We start from the raw sequence: 22,892 nt of genomic DNA on the forward strand, positions 1-22,892 counted from the left end.
TGGATTGTGAACTGGTTAACGGACAGAACACAGAGTAGGAATAAATGGGCCATTTTTGGATTGGCAAGATGAGACTAGTGGGGTACCGTAAGGATCAGTGCTTGTATCAATGATTTGGATATGGGGATTAAATGTAATATTTCTAAGTTTGTAGATGATGTAGGTGGAAGTGAGAGTTGTGAGGAGGATGCAAAGACGCTTTAAGGGGATGTGGAGAGGCTAAGCGAGTGAACAAAAATTTGACAGACGGAATACAATGTAGAGAAATGTGAGGTTGGAAAAACGGAAATATTTCTTAAATGGTGGGAGGCTGGGAAATGTTGAATTCTAAAGGGGTTTGGGTGTCCTTGTTCATGTGAGGCTGGTGAATCTTGGGAATTCTCTACCCTGGAGGGATGTAGAGGCTCAGTCATTGAGTATATTTTACATTTTTTTAAAATCAAGGGTTGTTGGGATCGTGCAGGAAAATGGTGTTGAAGTAGAAGATCAGCCATGATCTCATTCATCTGGAGCAGGCTCAAAGAGCTGAATGGCCCACTGCTGTTCCTATTTCTTATGTAAATCGGGACAAATCAAAACTAGCTCAGTTTGGAGTAAAAAATTCCCAGTAGAGGAGAGGAAAACCAAGCCCACAGAAACAGACCAGGTAGTGGAATAGAGGCAGTCGAGTAGAAAATAGTATTCGGTGGCAAAGCAGTTCCCATTGGTGCAGGGATTGAGAACAAGAGGGCACAGATTTAAGGTAATTAGGGCAAGAAGCAATCGCAACATGAGAAAAACTTTTTCACGCAGAGTGTCGTTAGGATCTGGAATGCAGTGCCTCAGAGTGTGGTGGAGGCAGGTTCAATCGAGGCATTCAGGAAGGAATTGGATTGTTAGCTAAAAAGGCAGAATGCCTAAGGCTGTGGCGAAAAGGCGGGCACTATCTAAACTGCTTTTTCAGAAAACTGGCGCAGACACGACGGGCTGAATTGCCTCCTGTGCTGTAACAATTCTGTGATTATGAAACAGGTGGTGAAAGCCACGACAGAGCTGAGAGGCCAATAAGAAATAGACTTCATCCGAGAAGATATATTTATGTTCAGGATCCACCCAACATAGCAGCAGACTAAAACTGTGAATCTTAACAGTACAGAATATAGTCCTGAAGCCGCGAAAGAACTAGCAGTAGATTGGAATGTGTCAGCTTAAACTTCAAGTGGTTGAGGGGCAGAGCAGAGTCAGTTGTGGCACAAGGTGTCCTCCAGCAGAGGAGCACAGTCCTGATGGCAGAAGAAACCTGGAATTTTGAGCAGAGTTCCAGTTAAAAAGAATACAGGAACTCCAATCTCTGACATGATGAATTAGCCTCACGCTCTGTTCTGCATCAAGCATTTGTAAGTCTCCCTTGGGTTACATGATTATAAAATTAAAATTAAATAAAATTAAAGCGCATGGGATTGGGGGCAGTGTTATGCGATAGATAGAAAATTGGTTGGCAGACGGGGAACAAAGAGTCGGAATAAACAGGTCTTTTTTGGAATGGCAGGCAGTGACTAGTGGCGTATTGCAGGGATCAGTGCTAGGACCCCAGCTATTCACAATATATATTCATGATTTAGATGAGGGAACTAAATGTAATATCTCCAAATTTGCAGATGATACAAAACTGCGTGGGAGGGGGAGTTGTGAGGAGGATGCAGAGAGGCTTCAGGCTAATTTGGACAAGTTGAGTGAGTGGGCAAATGCATGGCAGATGCAGTATAATGTGGGTAAATGTGAGGTTATCCACTTGGGTAGCAAAAACAGGAAGGCAGATTATTATCTGGCTATAAACAGAGAGGGGAATATGCAACGAGACCTGGGTGTTGTGCTGCACAAGTCGCTGAAGGTAAGCATGCAAGTGCTACAGGCGGTAAAAAAGGCAAATGGTATGTTGGCCTTCATAGCGCAAGGATTCGAGTACAGGAGCAGGGATGTCTTGCTGCACTTTTACAGGGCCTTGGTGAGACCACACCTGGAATATTGTGTGCAGTTTTGGTGGCCTTATCTGAGGAAGGATGTTCTTGCTATAGAGGGAGTGCAGCGAAGGTTTACCAGACTGATTCCTGGGATGGCGGGACTGACGTATGAGGAGAGATTGAGTCGGTTAGGATTATATTCGCTGGAATTCAGAAGAGTGAGGGGGAATCTCATAATATTATAACAGGATTTGACAGAGTAGATGCAGGAAGAATGTTCCCGATGGTGGGGGAGTCCAGAACCAGGGGTCAGAGAACAGTACAGCACAGTACAGGCCCTTCGGCCCACGATGTTGTGCTGAACCTTTAACCTACTCTAAGATCAAACTAACTACCTACCCTTCATTCTACTGTCATCCATGTACCTATCCAAGAGTCGATCATAAGAACTAGGAGCAGGAGTAGGCCGTCCGGCCCTTCGAGCCTGCTCCGCCATTCAATAAGATCATGGCTGATCTTTTCGTGGACTCAGATCCACTTACCCGCGCTCCCACCGTATCCCTTAATTCCTTTATTGTTCAAAAAGATATCTACCTTAGCTTTCAAGACATTTACTGAAGAAGTGTCAACTACTTCACTGGGCAAGGAATTCCATAGATTAACAACCCTCTGGGTGAAGAAGTTCCTTCTTAATTCAGTCCTAAATCTGCTCCCTCTAATCTTGAGGCTATGCCCTCTTGTCCTAGCTTCACCTGCCAGTGGAAACATCCTCTCTACTTGTATCTTATCTTTTCCCTTCATGATTTTATATGTTTCTATAAGATCCCCCCTCATTCTTCTGAACTCCAATGAATATAATCCCAATCTACTCAGTCTCTCCTCATAAGCCAACCCCCTCAACTCCGGAATCAACCTAGTGAACCTCCTCTGCACCCTCTCCAGTGCCAGTATATCCTTTCTCAAGTAAGGAGACCAAAACTGCACACAGTACTCCAGGTGCGGCCTCACCAGTACCTTATACAGCTGCAACATAACCTCTCTGCTTTTAAACTCAATCCCTTTAGCAATGAAGGACAAAATTCCTTTTGCCTTCCTAATTACTTGCTGTACCTGCAGACCAACCTTCTGCGATTCATGCACAAGGACACCTAGGTCCCTCTGCATAGCAGCATGCTGCAACTTTTTACCATTCAAGTAATAATCCTTTTTCCTGTTACTCCTACCGAAATGAATGACTTCACATTTATTAACATTGTATTCCATCTGCCAGACCTTTGCCCACTCACTCAATGTATCTATGTTCCTCTGCAAAGTTTCACAGTCATCTGCACACTTTGCTCTGCCACTCATCTTAGTGTCATCTGCAAACTTTGACACCCGACACGTGGTCCCCAACTCCAGATCATCGATATAAATTGTATATAATTGCGGTCCCAACACCGATCCCTGAAGCACACCACTAGTGACTGCCAACCAGAATAGCACTCATTTATCCCCACTCTCTGCTTCCTGTTAGTCAACCAATCCTCTATCCATGCTAATACTTTACCCCTGACGCCATGCATCCTTATCTTATGCAGCAGCCTCTTATGCAGCACCTTGTCGAAGGCCTTTTGGAAATCTAGGTACACCACATCCACTGGGTCCCCATTGTCCACCTTGCTCGTAATGTCATTATAGAATTGCAAAAGATTTGTCAAGCATGACCTGCCCTTCATGAACCCATGCTGCGTCTGCCCAACGGGACAATTTCTATCGAGATGCCCTGCTAATTTCCTCCTTGATAATAGACTCAAGCATCTTCCCCACTACAGAGGTTAAGCTAACCGGTCTATAATTCCCCATCTTTTGTCTACCTCCCTTTTTAAACAGTGGCGTCACATCTGCTGTTTTCCAATCAACTGGGACTACCCCAGAGCCCAGCGAATTTTGGAAAATTACCGTCAGTGCACCTGCTATTTCTCCTGCCATCTCTTTTAGTACCCTGGGATGCATTCCATCAGGGCCAGGAGATTTATCAATCCTTAGCTCCATTAGCTTGCCCAACACTACCTCTTCCGTAATAATGATTGTTCCCAGGTCCTCACCTAGGTTCGTCTCTTTGTCAATTACTGGCATGTTATTAATGTCCTCCACTGAGAAGACCGATACAAAATACCTGTTCAATGCCTCGGCCATTTCATCATATCCCATAACTAAATTCCCCTTCTCATCCTCTAAAGGACCAACGTTTACTTTAGCCACTCTTTTTCGTTTTATATATTTATAGAAACTTTTGCTATCTGTCTTTATATTCTGTGCTAGTTTTTTCTCATGTTCCATCTTACTTCTCTTTATAGCTCTTTTTGTAGCATTCTGCTGACCTTTAAAGTTTTCCCAATCTTCTAGTTTCATGCTGCTTTTGGCCACTTCGTATGCCTTCTTTTTCAATTTGATAGCCTCCCTTATTTCCTTAGACACCCATGGCAGATTACCCCTTTTCTTCCAGTCCTTCCTTTTCACTGGAATATACTTTTGCTGAGCACTTTGAAAAATTGCTTTGAAAGTCCTCCACTGCTCGTCAACTGTCCCACCGTAAAATCTTTGTTTCCAGTCCACTTTAGCCAAGTCCTCCCTCATTCTATTGTAGTCCCCCTTGTTCAAGCACAGGACCCTGGTATTGGATTTTATCTTCACACTCTCCATCTGTATTCTAAATTCAACCATACTGTGATCACTCCTTCCAAGAGGATCCCTAACCATGAGGTCATTAATTATTCCTGTCTCATTACACAGTACTAGATCTAGGATAGTTTGCTCCCTCGTCGGTTCCATTACATACTGTTCAAGAAAACTATCACGGATACACTCAACGAATTCCTCCTCAAGGCTACCCTGACTGAGCTGGTTCGACCAATCTGCATGTAGATTAAAATTCCCCATGATAATTGCCCCTAATGTATCTGCTTCTACCACTGCTGGCAGTGCATTCCACGCACCCACCACTCTCTGTGTAAAGAACCTACATCTGACGTCTCCCCGAAACCTTCCTCCAATCACCTTAAAATTATGCCCCCTGGTGATAGCCCTTTCCACCCTGGGAAAATGTCTCTGGCTATCCACTCTATCTATGCCTCTCATCATCTTGTACCCCTCTATCAAGTCACCTCTCATCCTTCTTCGCTCCAATGAGAAAAGCCCTAGCTCCCTCAATCGTTCTTTGTGGGACATGCCCTCCAGTCCAGGCAGCATCCTGGTAAATCTCCTCTGCACCCTCTCTAAAGCTTCCACATCCTTCCCATAATGAGGCGACCAGAACTGAACACAATATTCCAAGTGTGGTCGAACCAGGGCCTTATAGAGCTGCAGCATAACCTCGCGGCTCTTAAACTCAATCCCCCTGTTAATGAAAGCTAACACACCATACGCCGCCTTAACAACCCTATCAACTTGGGTGGCAACTTTGAGCGATCTATGGACATGGACCCCAAGATCCCTCTGTTCCTCCACACTACCAAGAATCCTGTCTTTAAGCCTGTATTCCGCATTCAAATTCGACCTTCCAAAATGAATCACTTCACTCTTTTCCAGGTTGAACTCCATCTGTCACTTCTCAGCCCAGCTCTGCATCCTGTCAATGTCCCGTTGCAACCTACAACAGCCTTCCACACTATCCACAACTCCAGCAACCTTCATGTCATCGGCAAACTTGCTAACCCAGCCTTCCACTTCCTCATCCAAGTCATTTATAAAAATCACAAAGAGCAGAGGTCCCAGAACAGATCCCTGCGGAACACCACTGGTCACCGAGCTCCATGCTGAATACTTTCCATCTACTACCACCCTCTGACTTCTATGGGCCAGCCAATTTTGTATCCAGACAGCCAACTTTCCCTGTATCCCATGCCTCCTCACTTTCTGAATGAGCCTACCATGGGGAACCTTATCAAACGCCTTGCTAAAATCCATATACACCACATCCACTGCTCTTCCTTCATCAATGTGTTTTGTCACATCTTCAAAGAATTCAATAAGGCTCGTGAGGCATGACCTGCCCCTCACAAAGCCATGCTGACTGTCTCTAATCAAACCATGCTTTTCCAAATAATCATAAATCCTGTCTCTCAGAATCCTCTCCAATAATTTGCCCACTACCGACGTAAGACTGACTGGTCTATAATTCCCAGTGTAATCCCTATTCCCTTTCTTGATGAAGGGAACAACATTTGCCACCCTCCAATCATCCGGTACTACTCCAGTGGACAGTGAAGACGCAAAGATCATCGCCAAAGGCGCAGCAATCTCTTCCCTCGCTTCCCGTAATATCCTTGGGTATATCCCATCTGGCCCCGGGGACTTATCTGTCCTCATATCATAGTCTAAGGATACGGCGTAAACCTTTCAGGACTGAGAAGAGGAGAAATTTCTTCACCCAGAGAGTGGTGAGCCTGTGGAATTCGCTACCACAGAAAGCAGTTGAAGCCAAAACATTGTATGTTTTCAAGAAGGAGTTAGATATAGCTCTTGGGGCGAAAGGGATCCAAGGATATGGGGGGAAAGTTGGAACAGGTTACTGAGTTGGATGATCAGCCATGATCATAATGAATGTCGGAGCAGGCTCGAAGGGCCGAAAGGCCTACTCCTGCTCCTGTTTTCTATGTTTCTATGTTAGTACTTGACATTCATCTGGTTATTTTTGGTGTATGCCTTAGATTTTTTAAAATTCATCCATGGGATGTGGGTGTCACTAGCTCGGCCAGCATTTATTGCCTATCCCTAATTGCCCTTGAGGAGGTGGTGGTGAGCTGCCTTCTTGAACTGCAGCAGTCCATGTGAGGTCGGTGCACCCAGAGTGCTGTTAGGAAGGGAGCTCCAGGATTTTGACCTAGTGACTGAAGCAACGGCGATATTGTTCCAAGTCAGGATGGTGTGTGACTTGGAGGAGAACTTGCAGGTGGTGGTGTTCCCATGCATTTGCTGCCCTTGTTCTTCTCGTTGGTAGAGGTCACTGGTTTGGAAGGTGCTATCTAAGGAGCCTTGGTGTGTTGCTGCAGTTCATCTTGTAGATGGTACACATTGCTGCCACTGCGTCGATGCTGGAGGGAGTGTATGTTTGTAGATGGGGTGCCAATCAAGCAGGCTGCTTTGTCCTGGATGGTGTCGAGCTTCTTGAGTGTTTTGGAGCTGCATCCATCCAGGCAAGTGGAGAGTATTCCATCACACTCCTGATTTGTGCCTTGTAGATGGTGGACAGGCTTTGGGAAGTCAGGAGGTGAGTTACTCGCCTCAGGATTCCTTGCCTCTGATCTGCTCTTGTAGCCATGGTATTTATATGGCTACTCCAGTTCAGTTTCTCATTGTGCAGTGTATGAATGCAGAAATGGGTTAACAGATTTATTCTGCATTGACTGCAGCGCCTGTATGCAGAGCAATTAGGAATTTGCAGAATTATTAGATTTTTAAAAATATAAGTATGCAAGATAGCAATCCCACCGTCGCACTCACTTCCCAGACCACAGCTACGTCGACTACACTTCTTCACACCCTGCCTCCTGTAAGGACTCCATTGCATTCTCCCAGTTTCTCCCTCTCCGACACATTTGCTCTTATGATGCTACCTTACATGACAGCGCTTCTGATACGTCTTTCTTTTACCTCAAGCGAGGATTCCCCCCCACTGTGGTTGGCAGGGCCCTCAACCGTGTCTGGCCCATTTCCCGCACCTCTACCCTCACCCCTTCCCCTCCCTCCCAGAACTGCGACAGTCCTCATTTTCCACCCCGTCAGCCTCCATATCCAAAGGATCATCCTCCGCCTTTTCCGCCACCTGCAGCGTGATGCCACTACCAAACGCATCTTCCCCAAATCATTCCCTCCGCGACACCCTGGTTCACTCCTCCATTACCCCCACCACCTTGTCCCCTTCCTATGGCACCTTCCACTGCAATCGCAGGAGGTGTAATACCTGCCCATTTACTGCTTCCCTCCTCACTATCCAAGGCCCCAAACGCTCCTTTCCGGTGAAGCAGCGATTTACTTGTACTTCTTTCAATGTAGTATACTGTATTCGCTGCTCACAATCTGGTCTCCACTACATTGGTGAGACCAAACGCAGACTGGGTGACCGCTTTGCGGAACACCTCCGCTCAGTCCGCAAGCAGGACCCCGAGCTTCCGGTTGCTTGCCATTTCAACACTCACCCCTGCTCTCATGCTCACACCTCTGTCCTGGGATTGCTGCAGTGTTCCAGTGAACATCAACGCAAGCTCGAGGAATAGCATCTCATTTACCGATTAGGCACACTACAGCCTGCCGGACTGAACTTTGAGTTCAGTAATTTCAGAGCATGACAGCCCCCCATTTTACTTTTAATTTTAGTTAGTTTTTCTTCTTTTTTATATATTTTTTGTGTTTATTTTATTTCATCTTAGTTTGTTCAGTTTGCTCACCCACCTTTATTTCATGTTTGTACTTGCGGCTGTTCAATTTTCAGTCCGTTAACACCCTATCTGTACAAATGCTTTGTTTTTCAACACACCGTTAACATATTGTTTGCCTTTGCTCTGGTCAGCTATTCTGTGACCTTGTCCTATCTGCACATTCTCCTTTGTTATCCATTGCCCCACCCCCGCTTTACTTGCTTATAACCTTTGACATTTCTGATATTTGCCAGTTCTGATGAAGGGTCACTGACCTGAAACATTAACTCTGCTTCTCTCTCCACAGATGCTGCCAGACCTGCCGAGTACTTCCAGCATTTCTTGTTTTTATTTCTCACTTCCCAGATTTCAGTAAAATCTTTTTGGAATTTGGCAGTTTGCACCATGATTGTATTTTTCTGTGCTTAACCATTTTCCCCTGTGTATTGCCAATATATAGTGCAGTCCAGTCATTGTTATCGTTGTCAGTGTTTTTATAGGGTGTTGCCAGTAGTCTTAAATAGCATAAGGCACTTGTAGGCTGCATGGAAAATTGTCTTCAGCCAATGATGTTTGCCTGGAACTGTGCTCAGTAGTTATTCAGTTGTATGAATCCTTCTCCCTCTTTTCTTCACCAACCCATCCTCGAAGTTGATAATTGTATTTAACTTTTTTAATGGTATCAATCTGTAAAAGGAGCCTCAGTTTTTTGAGTGTAATAATTTTGTTTAATTGACAGATTAACTGCACCATTTGGATATCTTACTGATGGACCTGGGAACTACAAATACAAAACAAAATGTACTTGGCTTATTGAAGGACAGTGAGTATTTGAGTTTTCTGCTTTCAATGTACAATGCTTACTTTTGTATTTAAGTCTTTCCCTCAATTTTCCCTGTATCAGATGTAGTCATCAGCTCAGAGGAGTGGGTGTACTATTTACATAGTCACTGTGACATGAGCAGATAAGGAAATGTCAGAGTAGTTCAGATAGCTGATCACTCCCCAGTGGAAATACAAATGTATTCCGTGGTCAGCAATGACTCAAATTTGATCCAGGACCTGTAACAGGAAGTGGTGTGGGCCATAAGCAGTAGCTGAATTGTTTTCCACTGCAAGTGAAGGCACAGTTCATTGACCTGACAGCATTGGCAATTGCGCTGATATGTCCCCTCATACCCTGGCACTTCCTGCAGTCATTGATCACTATCAAGCCAAGAGACGACGACTAGTTCAATTTCACATCTAGGGTATGTCAGGAGTATCACTAGGCATAGCATAGAATGAGGAATCAACCTGTTGAAGCTACCAGACAGCTTCCTGTGAGCTTAAAAACCAAAAGCAGCAGGCTATGGACAGCTAATCAGTCCCACACAAATGGATCAGTGCAAAACTCTGTAGTCCCATCACATCCGGTTGAGAATTGTGGCAGAAAACCTGGCAACTGAAAGGGGACGATGTCACTGAGCATCATGTCCTCAACCATGTGTGGCCAACATGCGGGTAGAAGAGACGAGGCTGAAGTGTTTGCAAGTATCTTGAGCTAAAATTGCCAACTTGAGGATCCTATTTCTGTCCGACTGAACTGCTATTACCATAGTTGCCAGTGCCCAGTCAATTTGGTTCATTGCACATGCCAAAGAAACAGCTGAGTGCACTGGATGAAAAGAGTATACCAACTGAAGTGCAGAAGACTTGTGTACCAGAGCTAACTGCTTCTGCAGCAAATCTATTCAAGTGTAGCTTACACTGGTATCTGCCCTACTTTGTACAAGATTGCCCAGTTATGTTGAATGTACGAAAATCAGGATGTCTCACCTTGTCAATTGCTGCCTCATGGACCATCTCTCGATAAGATGGAAAAGTGAAGGCAGGAGTCAGCAATAGTCCTCATAAATGCCTTGCTATGTACTTGGATGGGGGAAGCTCATTGGGAGAGGAGAGCTGATAGTAGCTGCCCTTGGCATCAAGACACTATTCAAGTAAGTTGCAAAGGACCTGCAGCAAAGCTGATGTCAATGGGGGTGGAGTCCAAGGTAAAGTTCAGGAGTCATACCTGAGACAAAAGAAGATGGTTGTGGTCAGAGGCCAGTTATCGCAGACCCAATATTTCACTGAGAAGCATCGTTTTCTTTTCTTGGAAACATCCTGGGTCCAGCCATCTACTATATCGTTCTCTTGGTCACGAGGTCAGGAGTGGGTCTTGTTTGATGTTGACTGTATATAATTTCTCTGGTAATGAAGCCTCCCATATCTAGCCTACAGCAGGACCTGGATACCATCCTGTCTTGAGCGGACTAATAGCAGCTAACAGTCATACCACGTAAGCGGCAGGTAATAACCATCTTGAACAGTAGAAAGCCAGCCATATCCATTATTGTTCAATTCATTCTTAGGCGTTACGGAAAGGCTCGCGTTTATTGTCCATTTCTAGTTGACCTGAGATGTTAGTGGTGGGCCTTGAACCACTACAGCCTGCATTCTTTGCAGCAGTTTGATGAAATTCTAGGCCACTTCAGAGGGCCAATAAGAGTCAACCAGATTGGTGTTAAACTTGAGTCATACATAAGCTATGTCAAGTGAGAGTCATTTACTGCTTGGAAGAAGACCATTTGGCCCATTGAGCCGATGCTGCCTTTCTGTAAAGCGATCCTGTCAGTCCCATTCCCCCACTCTATCTCCGTAGTCCTGCAAGTATATTTCCTTTAAGTGCCCATCGCTTCTACCACCCTCATAAGCAGCGAGTTCCAAGTCATTGCCTCTTGGGTAAAAAATATTCTTCCTCAAATTCCCCCTGCATCTTTTGTGAAAATCTGTGTCCCCTGTTCCTTGTACCATCAGCTAATCGGAACAGCTTTTCTTTGTCTATCTTATCCAAACCTGTCGTAATCTTGTACACCGCTATCAAAACTCCTTTGCTTCAAGGAGAATAACCCCAGTTTCTTCAAACTAACTTTGTAGCTAAAATCCCTCATCCCTGGAACCATTCTGATAAATCTCCTCCGCACCCTCACATTGCTCCTAAAGTGTGGTGACCAGGACTAGATGCAATACTCTAGTTGTGGCCTAACCAGAGCTTTAGAAAGGTTCAGCATAACTTCTCTGCTTTGTACTCAGTGCCTTTATTTATGAATCCCAAGATTCCATATGCTTTGCTGACCACTCTCTAAATATGCCCTGCCACTTTCAAAGATCTATGCACAGGCATTCCCAGGTCCCTCTGTCCCTGCACACTTTTTAGAACTGTGCCATTTACTCACTATTGTCTCTCCCTATTCTGTCTAAATGTACCACATCACACTTCTGTATTAAATTGCATTTGCTGCTTAACTGCCCATTCTGTTTGTCTATGTCCTGTTGCAGTCAATTTGTATCATCCTCACTGTTTGCCACTCCTCCAAGTTTGGTATCATTGGAAAATTTTGAAATGTTACTCTCTTCCAATGTCCAAGTCATTTACCTATATCAAAAAAGCAGTGGTCCCAGCACTAACCCATGGGGAACACCACTGTTTACCATCCTCCAGTCTGAGAAATAACCATATATGATGAGTTCTGATGAAGAGTCACTGACCTTAAACGTTAACTCTGCTTCTCTGTCCAGAGATGCTGCCGGACCTGCTGAGTATTTCCAGCATTTCTTGTTTTTGTTTCAGATTTCCAGCATCTGTAGTATTTTGCTTTTATATATACTATGACTCGCTGTTTTCTGTCCTTAAGCCAATTTCTGATCCAATTGGATACTGGCCTTCCTATTCCATGAGTCTCAATTTTGTTTGGCAGCCTTTTATGTAGTACTTTGCCAAATGCTTTCTTAAAATCCATATAGACAACATCCATTGCATTGCTTTCATCAAAATTCTGTGCTCCTTCATCAAAAAATTCATTATTTGCCAAGCATGATCTGCCTTTTACAACACTTTTCTGGCTCTTCCGAATGAGTTCAAACCTCTTCCAGTGATTGTTGTTTTTTTTTCTGATTATTTTTCCTAAAGTTTTACTGTTGTTAATTTGACTGGCCTATAGTTAATAGGACTGTCCTTACATCCTTTCTTGAATAAGGTAGATTTAATTCCCTCAAGGATATTGGTGAATCAGGTTTTTTTTTACAGTAGTTGACAGTTTCAGGGTCACTATTATAACAACATTTCCACTTTTTTAAACAAACTAAATTCTCAAATTGCCATGGTGGGATTTGAAATGAGGTTTATTGTTGAAGGGTTATTATTCCAGACCTCAGGTTTACTCGACCAGTAACATAACCACTGTTGTTTTATCAATGTTTACTTCCTCATCATGATTAATGGGCGGCGCAGTGGTTAGCACCGCAGCCTCACAGCTCCAGCGACCCGGGTTCAATTCTGGGTACTGCCTGTGTGGAGTTTGCAGGTTCTCCCTGTGTCTGCGTGGGTTTTCTCCAGGTGCTCCGCTTTTCTCCCACAAGCCAAAAGACTTGCAGGTTGGTAGGTAAATTGGCCATTATAAATTGCCCCTAGTATCGGTAGGTGGTAGGGAAATATAGGGATAGGTGGGGATGTGGTAGGAATATGGGATTCGTGTAGGATTAGTATAAATGGGTGGTTGATGGTCGGCACAGCCTCGGTGGGCCGAAGGGCCTGTTTCAGTGCTGTATCTCTAAACTAAACTAAACCCCTATTAACCTTCAAAGCACCACCGTTGCCTCTCCCCTCACCATTGACAACGTGGGGGTCATCATGACTGAAAACTTAAACTGGACCAGCCAAATCAAAACACTGGCTACAGTAGCAGAGCAGACAGTGGCTGAGTACCCTGCAATACACAGTCCACTTCCTGACTCTCAGAGCCACTCGACGATAAGGCCGAAGTCAGGGGTGTTATAGAATGCTCACCAGTTGTTTATATGGATGCAACTCCAAGTACACTTTATAGGGCAGCTACGATTAGGAAACAAGTTGTGGCCTTGCCAGTGTTGCTTGTGTGTGATGTCTTTAATGTTTACAATTAATAAATTTTCATTCTCTTTCAAGGCTCACACATAAATAATCATTGTCCGAGGTACTGGAGGGTACCAGATCTGTAATATAGTATGGGGGTACATCATAGACTCGATCAGGCAATATGAGGAGAAAAGAGACTTTACTTTCTCTGCAGTGAGTCATAAAGAACCTCCGCTTCAGTGTGGTGTTATGCCTACATTTGGTTAATTAACCATTCTTACCCTGTCAAATACTGTGACTTCTGGACCTTGAAATGAGTGCACCTGTTTGGTCCACTTGCCTAATTGGTACTTGGCTGCTCTGTCATCTTAGTTGGTAACGTGTCTGGGAATGGAAAAGCCTCATGGTGCAACATGATTGCAAGCTCCAGTCCCAAGGATCCTTAAAGCCTTCGCAACCACAAGGTGGCTTCTTTCTTGCAGGGGGTAGAAAAATATCTCTGTTCACTAATCAAGAGACAACCTCTGACTGTGATGAATTATAACTATTCAGTCCCGACTACTTCTCAGTCTTTGACCACTCCATGCACCTTGGACATTTGTCCCCCAGTTGTGCAGTTTCTTAAGACAACCCTCAATTGTGTGTGCTGCTATCTATTTGAACTTCTGACCCCATTGGAAAGCTGCCTATTTCCATCACTAACATCAGCTATCTCCACCTAAGTCAATCTGCTGCTAATATCTTCATCCATGTCTTTGTCACGACCAGGCTCGACTATTCCAAAGCTCTAGGCATCCTTTATCCTCCATAAATTTGAGCTCATTCACAACTGTGCTGCCTATATACTATCTCAGACCAGGTCCTGCCTGCCCATCACTCCATCCTTACTGCAGAACATTGAATTTGCAGTGCTTCGCATTTAAGTTTTGTGCTCTAATCCCTTCATGTCCTTCCTCCCAATCTTTCAGCATGCCAACATCCCTGACCTGTATTCTTTTGGACTTGTTCATCCGCCCAGCCTCCACCCAGCCTGTGTCAGCTATGCATTGAGCCCTGCAGTCTGCCATTTTCTACCTAAACCTCTCTTCCTTTAAGACCCATATCTTTAGCTGAGCTTTGGTCACCCTTCCCAGTAACTTCCTTTGAACTTGGTTCGCTTTTTTAAAATAAAAATTGTTCCTCTGACGTGTTTTCTGCTCTCTCTTAACTCTTCAGTCGTCTGATTTTTTGATAACCTTCCCGAAACTGTAAATCTGTGCCCAGTCTTTCTGACTTTTGGACTATGTTGTATTGTGGATTCGGGTCCTGTACCCTCAGCAAATTTAACTTCATGCCTTCCTTTATTTCCCTTGATTCTTATTCCTCCCCCACTTTCCCCTTAGACATCCTATTGTGAAGCTGGAAAGAAATGTGATGGACCTGCCAATGGTACTGAGCAGCTTCTGACCCTTTACCCAAGTGGCATTTTTCAGTCTGAGTTTGGACAGTGTCAGCACTCTATTCACATTTGTGGTTGGATGGAACGGCATTCTGTCAGCATGGACATGTTTACAAGCAAGTCCAGTGTCTCGCAGTCAGAATAGAGAATCCTGGGTGCTGGTTCTGTCTCCCTGTTAGTCTTCTCTCCCTCTGCTTAATTATCCCCTGCAACCTGTCCAAACTATCTTAGGGACATTGCAAATAATTGGTACAAGCTCATTACTGTCCTTGCTGATTTGGGAAACAATATAGATTAGAGGTGATATCCAAATCTCCCAATTTATGTGATTCAGTGCTGCATCGTACTGTTCATAGTCATTGAGGTTGCTATGCGATGAACTTTTTGGACAGTTTTTTTGCTGATTATAGAGACTGCCTTAACTTGAATTTATTTTTAAAATCTAGACCAAACACTATATTGAGGCTTCGATTCATTCACTTTGCCACAGAGTGCAGCTGGGATCATTTATATGTGTATGATGGGGACTCGGTTTATGCACCATTGTTAGCTGTGTTCAGGTAAGGAAAGTTGTTCAGCTCATTCAGCTGGATTTGGAATGTTTTGATTATGGAATTTCTCAATAAATACAGATCATTGCTCAATTGAAGCTGCAGCCATAATGTCCTACATGATGGGTGCGTCATGTTGATATTTTTAAACGTCAAAGAAATAGATGATTAATTGTTGGTGTGAAAAAAATTATGGAATAAAACCACCAAATAAATTTGGAGCTGAAGGCAATTATAAAGCCTTAATTTGATCTTGGGCCTTGGATGGCAGTTCATAATTTCTTTCATGGTTGATGTCATCTGAAGTTAACATTAAATAACTGCTTTGTAATGATTCATACAGTTAATAGATTGCCAAGCTCTGCATATGGTGAGGTGATTCAGAGTAATATGAGTTTAGACTTGTGCTTTTGATCCCTTCACGGTGTTCATTCAACAAGAGTTAATAGACAGTTGTCATTTAAACTCGAACAATGATTGAATTTCTTGTGTGATATGTTGACTCGACTGTTGTAAATAGTTCCCTGACTTTATAAAGCTTGGAGCTTGGTTCATAATTGGTACTCATTGCTTTAGTATGCTCTGTGCAGCAACTTGTTTAGTTATCCAGGTACCGTTTAAGCCGATATGTTTAACTTCAGCCAGTATCTAATTCATAAATCTAGTCCTTAAGTTGTTGACTCTGATGGTTCCTACTCAGTTTATTCCACAGCTTGGTTCTTTTCTCCTTATTTGGTCTAAGTCCTTCATTATTCCAGATAACGACTTGCATTTATATAGTCCTTGTGGCAACCTCAAGGTGTCACAAAGTGCTTCACAGCCAATTAAGTACTTCTGAAGTGTTGTCACTGTTGCACTGTGTACAACGCGGCAGCCAATTTGAGCACAGCAAGCTCCTACAAACCACATAATGACCACAGTGTGATAATGACGCAATATTCTGTTGCACTGCTGCTCTTTGCAACAGCCCATAGTAACTTCAGTGTCCACCTAAGAGGGCAGGTGGGGTCTTGGTTTAACAACTCATCCAAAAAATAGTACATCAGAGGTGCAGTACTGCCTCAGTGCTGTACTGGAGTGTTAACCGAGATGTTGTGCTCAAGTCTCTGGAGTGGGACTTGAATGCACAAGCTTCTATCACAGCAGACATCTTTTAAACATTTATATTCTGTTACTCTCATACGCTTTTGTGTAGGAAGAACGCATTTAGATTCTTGTGTTTCTTCAAAGCTGAAATACTGAAAACTTTGGTTGAACTTCGGCTTCATCTGAACCTTTTTCACAGCCGCTATTTACTTTTCTTTGGTCACCAAAGCTGAATACAGGGCTAATTCGGAGGGTTTTTTTTTAGAAACACAAAATACTTTTTCTGTTATCCCTCGCCACACATGCTGCCTGGCCTGATTGTTTCCAGCCATTTCTGTGCTAATTAGAAGGTTGCTGATTTAAGCCATAACCCAGGACTTGAGCACAATTGTATGCTGTAAATCCAAGTAGTACTGAGCAAGTTCTCATGAAACGTCATCGACATGAAAAGTTAACTCTCTTTATCTCTCCACAGATGCTTCCAGTACTGCTGAGCATTTCCGGCATATGCTATTCATTTTAGTGCTGAGCAAGTGTTATATTGTTGAACGTGCCTTTAGATAAGATGGTAAACAGTGACTTCATCTGGAGTTCAAGTGGAAGATTAAGTTAAGATGCCAGTGTTCAGATAGGCAGAACATTCACAACCAAAGCCACCAATGGGCCACAGGACATTTTCTGATTTGATTATTTGTGGATCTTCCCGTATGCAAGTTGGTTGCTTGGTTGTTAACATAAAAATAGCATTCCATTAAAACTGTGCTTGCACTTGCAATTTAATTTATCGTAATGAAGTGCTATTAGGTATGCCCATTGCATGGAAAGGCACTATCCATGCAAATCCATCCTTTTTTATGTGCCTCATCAAAGTTTTCAGTGTCAGAACCCCTTCCATGAATATGTTCTGTAGATCTATTTGCATAACTTAATGCTTTTGTAGGCAATTATTTGCTCATTTCGTTATTGGTTACCTAGATTATTTACCTGACTACATATTTAACAATTCCTTCGTTTTGCAATCATCCTGATGACTTTTTTAATCGCTGGAGGTTGTTGTTTTGCTCAGCGGCAGCATTCTTTCCCTCTGAGTTGTAAGGTTGTGGGTTCAAGCCCAAAGGCTATGCATCCAATGTAGCATATAGAGCAGCTTTAACATAATGGAATGTCCCAAGGTGCTTCATAGGAGCAATATAAAACAAAGCATGACACTGAGCCACACAAGGAGATATTAGGTCAGATGGCCAAAAGCTTGGTCGCTCAAGTCAAAGCCCCCTATCAAAATATGCGATTCTGATTGTGGTGGGAGAAACGCACTGTTGATTCAATCCCGTCTCTCCACAGATTGCCTAATATATAATTTTAAACTTTCCAAATTAAAGAAAGACTCAGCCAAATTGTACCATCTATTAACCCCTGAATGAGGCTAACCAAACCAGGAGTCTTTAAATCAACACATTTGTTTTTCTAATTAAATAGTTAAATTCTTAAACACTACAAAGATATAAACATAATTTAACTAGAAAAAATTAGAATCCTTGTATATTTACGTTCCTGCCAAAGTGAAATCTTCCAATGTGGAATAGTCCAAGGTTGCTTGATGTCCTCACGGCCATCCAGTGGGGGGAAAAAGTTTCTTTAACAGTAGAACAGTCAGTCGTCTAATTCAGTATTTGAAGTGATGTTTACCTTCTCCAGCGTTGAATTTCGACAATTATAGTTCAGTAGTTAAAGGAATTGGTTATTTTCTTTTAAAGAAATTAATCTGGATTAATGTCAGAATTCTGAGAGTATCATAAATAAAGTTTAAATAAACCGAGAGCGAGCTCTCATTTCCTTCAGTATATGCTGGTCCAGCTGTCTGTCTGTTTCTTTGAGTTAGAACAGTCAGTTTCCACTAAAAGCCAGTTCAAAATTAAATTGTAACAATGCATCTCTCGATCTCTGGTCCTGAATGGCTATATCTGGGCAATGAGAATGTACTCTTTGACTCTCAGTCTCTGAATGGCTGTAACCCGGGGCAATGCAAATGCATTCTTTGACTCAGATTTTAGAGCTTGCTGCCTTAAAGCAGTACTGCTCCCTTCCCAGCCTTAAAAGCGCACTGCATTCTTCCTGAAAAAAAGAACTGCAGGATCATAACATTAGGAAACAGAGGCAGAGAGGCGTAGGGAAGCTATTCCAGAGCATGGGGCCTAGGCAACTGAAGGCGTAGCCGCCAGTAGTGGAGTGAATAAAATCGGGGATGCACAAGAGGCCAGAATTAGAGGAGTGCAGATATCTCAGAAGTTCTGGGGGTGTGGTGTGGTGGGGTATGGGTGGCTGGTGGATGGAGGGGAGCTCGAGGCCCTGGAGGGTTTTGAAAGCAAGGATGAGAGTTTTTATAATCAATGTTGCTTGACTGGGAGCTCGTGTAGATCAGCGAGCACAGGGTGCTAGAGAAACAGGACTTGGTGTGAGTTAAGACATGGGCAGTAGAATTTTGGATCACCTCAAGTTTTACGAAGGGTAGAAAGTGGGAGACCAGCTAGGAGTTCTTTGGAATAGTCAAGTTTAGGATTAACAAAGGCATGCGTGAGGGTTTCGGCAGCAGATGAGCTGAGATGGGGTGAAATTGGGCGCTGTTATAGAGGTGGAAATAGGTCTGAGTGATAGCATGAATATGAGGTTGGAAGTTCATCTCGGGGTCAAATGTGACACCAAGGTTTGTTCATTTATTTATTTAGAGATACAGCACTGAAACAGGCCCTTCGGCCCACCGAGTCTGTGCCGACCAACAACCACCCATTTATACTAATCCTACATTAATCCCATATTCCCTACGACATCCCCACCATTCTCCTACCACCTACCTACACTAGGGGCAATTTACAATGGCCAATTTACCTATCAACCTGCAAGTCTTTGGCTCTGGAAACTAACAGATTGGCCTAATCTCAGTCTGTTGCCAGGGAGAGGGATGATATCAGTAGTTTGGGAATAGAGTTTGGAGTAGGGATTGAAAACAATGGTTTCAGTCTTAATATTTAATTGAAGGAAATTTTTCATTTAGCACTGCATGTCAGTTAAGTAATCTGATAGTTTAGGAAGAGCAGAGGAGTTGAGAGGTGGTGGTGGTGAGGTAGAGCTGGGAGTTATTTGCATACATGTGAAAACTAATACTGTGCTTTCGGATGATGTCGCCAAGTGGGCAGCATGTCGATGAGAAATTGGAGGGGGCCAAGGATAAAAACAGAAAATGCTGGAAATACATACGATTATGTTGGATATACGGCGCAGGAACAGGCCATTCGGCCCAACCAGTTCATGCTGGCATTTATGCTCCATTCAAGCCTCTTCCCATGTTTTTTATCTAAATCTGTCATCGGTACCCTCTATTCCCTTCTCCCTTATTTGCTTGTCTAGCTTCCCCTTAAATGCATTTATACTATTTACTTCAACCACTCCCAGTGGTATTGTTTCACATTCTCGCAAAGAAGTTTCTTCTGAATTCCCCTATTGGATATTTTGATGACTGTCTGAAATTGATACTCAGCAGGTCAGGCAGCATCTGAGGAGAGAGAAGTAGTCAACATTTCAGGTCGATAACCTTTGATCAGAACTAGAAGTTAGAGATGTAAGAGGTTTTAAGCAAGTGGAGAGGCATGGGAAGGTTTGTGATAAGAGTGGAGGGTAGCAGTGATTAAATGACAAAAGGAAATTATGTTCCAAGGTAGAATGCGATGGCAGTTGATAAAGCAAAGATGGGTCCTGGAGGAGGTGTAAATGGCAAAAGAATAATCAACAGCTGCCATTTGTGGAAGAAAAATTGGAGCAGAGGTTATGCTCTAAAATTGTTGAACTCCATGTTAAGTCCAGAAGGCTGGAAGGTGCCAGATCGAAAGATGCGGCGCTGCTGCTCGAGCTTCGGTTGAGCTCAATAAACTTTCAAAAGCTTTTGTAGTTAACTGTGGTATCACTTGCAGGTTTTTTTCTGCATTCCCTTTTTGTACCTCCTTAATTTCTTAGTATGCCTTGATCAATTGGCTGGTTTTTCACTTTGCCTTTGTGTAATCCCTTTCTTTCAGCTTGATACTGTATCATGCCTCCTTTGACCATGGTTGCTTAACTATTCAAGTGCAGCCTGTGCCTTTTAGGGGTATGTACTGGTTTTGCATTGTCCCAAATACTGCTTCGAATACACCTCACTGCGTCTCTACTGATTAAACCGGTATTCATTGAACCGGGAGAGCATTGTGAATGAGCAAAGAAACCCCCTCCCACAGATTTGATGCGCGAAGAATGAGCTCTACTGCCCCCCGCCCCCCACCACTACCCCCGTTGTCTTTCGGTTTGCTCACAGCAGTGCCCAAAGATTAATCTTTCATTCCTGGAGACTCCAGGACAATCCAAGAGGGTTGACCACCTTTGTTCTGGTGAGTTTTACTGAGGGGGCTATATTTTTACATGGACTACAAAAGCATGTCTACTGCTCTTCCCCTGTCTACCAGTGACTGCTTCAGAATTTGTGCATTGGTTATCAAGCCCTTAGGGCATCTTGAGAATATGATTAAGTGCAGCCATTAAATGCAAGTTCTTAGTTTTTATTTCTTCATTATGTTTCTCCGTAAATGCTAATATGATTTGTTTGACAACTGCTGAGCTTTTGTGAGTATCCATTTGTGTTTTAAAGTTTCTGCTTTTCAGTGTAATCTGGTATTGTGTACAGACATGTATTTTGACCTAGCTTTTCCGATTATAATGCCACTGACAACCCATTAATGAATGAGTAGTACCCTCAATGCTATAGTAAAAGCTAGGACTCTGTTTTCAAAACAATCATGAATAAAATTTAATTTCAAACATTTTGTGAAGCAGTCCCCATACTGATCTTCAGTTTGAATCTCTTGCTAACTAAGTTACCCCTTCATTTATTAATTCTCCAATTTGCATCATTGCTCTGATTCTGAAGATTGATCACATTAGGTGAAGCATTCTTATTTTTTTAAGGCATCTTGAAATGCTTTTTGAAAACAGCTCCAATATGGTTTAGCAACCTACACAGACTACAAAGGCCACAAATTCCATCTTCAATGTCCCTATTGAGTCATCTGAATTCGATTGTGATGGGAACAGGGATGCTAAAATTAGTCTTGGCAGGCACAGGTTCCTGTAGTTCATTGATATTCAGCAACTGCTGCAGGAAGTGTACATATGTGATTGCTGGGCAACTTTGGGCTTGGCAATGATGCCTTTGCAGTTAAATAGTCTCTTGTGCTCATGCATAAACAATTAGGATAATAGATGTTGACAAGTGTTTGTGAAATCCAGTGATGGTTGGAATCATTGATCATAGTCAGTCATTTAATTCCTTCCTCACTCCAGTGATTTGTCAGTAGTAGATGTCAGGGAGCAGATGCGCAATACCCAGGCTTAATTTTTGACCTTTAAAAAAAAATTGAAACAACATTGACTATCTTCCAGTCACTCTATATTTCTGCATCAACAAGATGGAAAAAAGTTTAAGCCACAGCTCCATCATACTTAAAACTTCAATTTTTTGGTGCATGTTTGTATATTTTGGTCAGTTGTGTTGCATTGTGAGCATTTAAGCTCCACTGCCGCTTTATAAATTTTTTCTCATTTGATTAACCTCTGGGATAATTTATATCAGTTCTTCATATTCCCCGAATTAGGTTCGTCCCAATAGACCACCAGCAGCATGCAATAGCTTTCTCTCGTGAGAACCGTTGCGGGGATTTTAAAAATCATGATTTAATTATGGGAGTGAAAAAAAAACATTAAATTGACTATTCTATTCCCAGAGTTTAAAAAAATTACCGTTTTGTTGAAATCAACTTTCTGCAGTATCCAAATTATTCTAGTTCTTCTTTCATTCAGTGTTTTCCTTTTTTAAGCCATTTTATCTTCTAATTTCAACACTCATGGAATCAGCTATGCTTGAATCTGGATTTGGATTTAGATTTTCTGGGGTGATTTTATTTTACTCTGTATTGATTGGAATGTCATCTTTTTGGTGTCTGTGTTTCCTATCTTTTTCTGAAGCTCGTCAACCCAAATATGGCTTCTGTATATAGAAATACTTTTGTGTTCACAGTATAGTCTCTCCCCTTTTGATGAAAATTGTTTCATTGTTCCATTTGGTTTTAATAGAGTAATTAAGCTTTGCCCCATAACCATCAACCTGTCTTTCCCCATGGACTGTTTTTCCCCATTATTTTAATACTCTCTTGCTTAGTTATCTACAGCAGTTCTGGAAGATGGGCTACCACTTAATAAAGCTATTTATAATCTACATTGTATTTTGACTTTTGTATCAGTGTGTTCTATTATCACTGTTGCAGCCAGTAAGGCACATGCCCTGTTTCTTAGATACTGGGGTAAAAATGTTGCAAGAATTGGTACAATTTCATAGCTCACCTAAGATTTTTGAGCAGTCTTTTATTCCTGATTATGGGCTGGATTTTACCTTAGATGGACGGGAATTCGCCACCAACGTAAAAGTCGGTGGCGAACCCGCTTCCACCTAGCCCAGGGATCCATCCGACATTTTATGGGTCCCCG

General features: G+C 42.8%; 1 protein-coding gene across 3 annotated transcripts in view; it reads left to right on the forward strand.

Annotated features, from left to right (window-relative positions):
* Positions 1-22,892, forward strand: part of atrn (attractin) — a 481,933-nt gene that overhangs the window by 83,800 nt on the left and 375,241 nt on the right. For all 3 annotated transcript variants that reach the window (XM_068028731.1, XM_068028732.1, XM_068028733.1), the window contains exons 2-3: positions 9,078-9,161; positions 15,141-15,254. In XM_068028731.1, the coding sequence (XP_067884832.1) occupies positions 9,078-9,161; positions 15,141-15,254 (198 nt within the window). The remainder of the gene's footprint in view (positions 1-9,077; positions 9,162-15,140; positions 15,255-22,892) is intronic.

The sequence above is a fragment of the Heterodontus francisci genome, chromosome 1 (assembly GCF_036365525.1).
Source record: "Heterodontus francisci isolate sHetFra1 chromosome 1, sHetFra1.hap1, whole genome shotgun sequence".
Taxonomy (NCBI): domain Eukaryota; kingdom Metazoa; phylum Chordata; class Chondrichthyes; order Heterodontiformes; family Heterodontidae; genus Heterodontus; species Heterodontus francisci.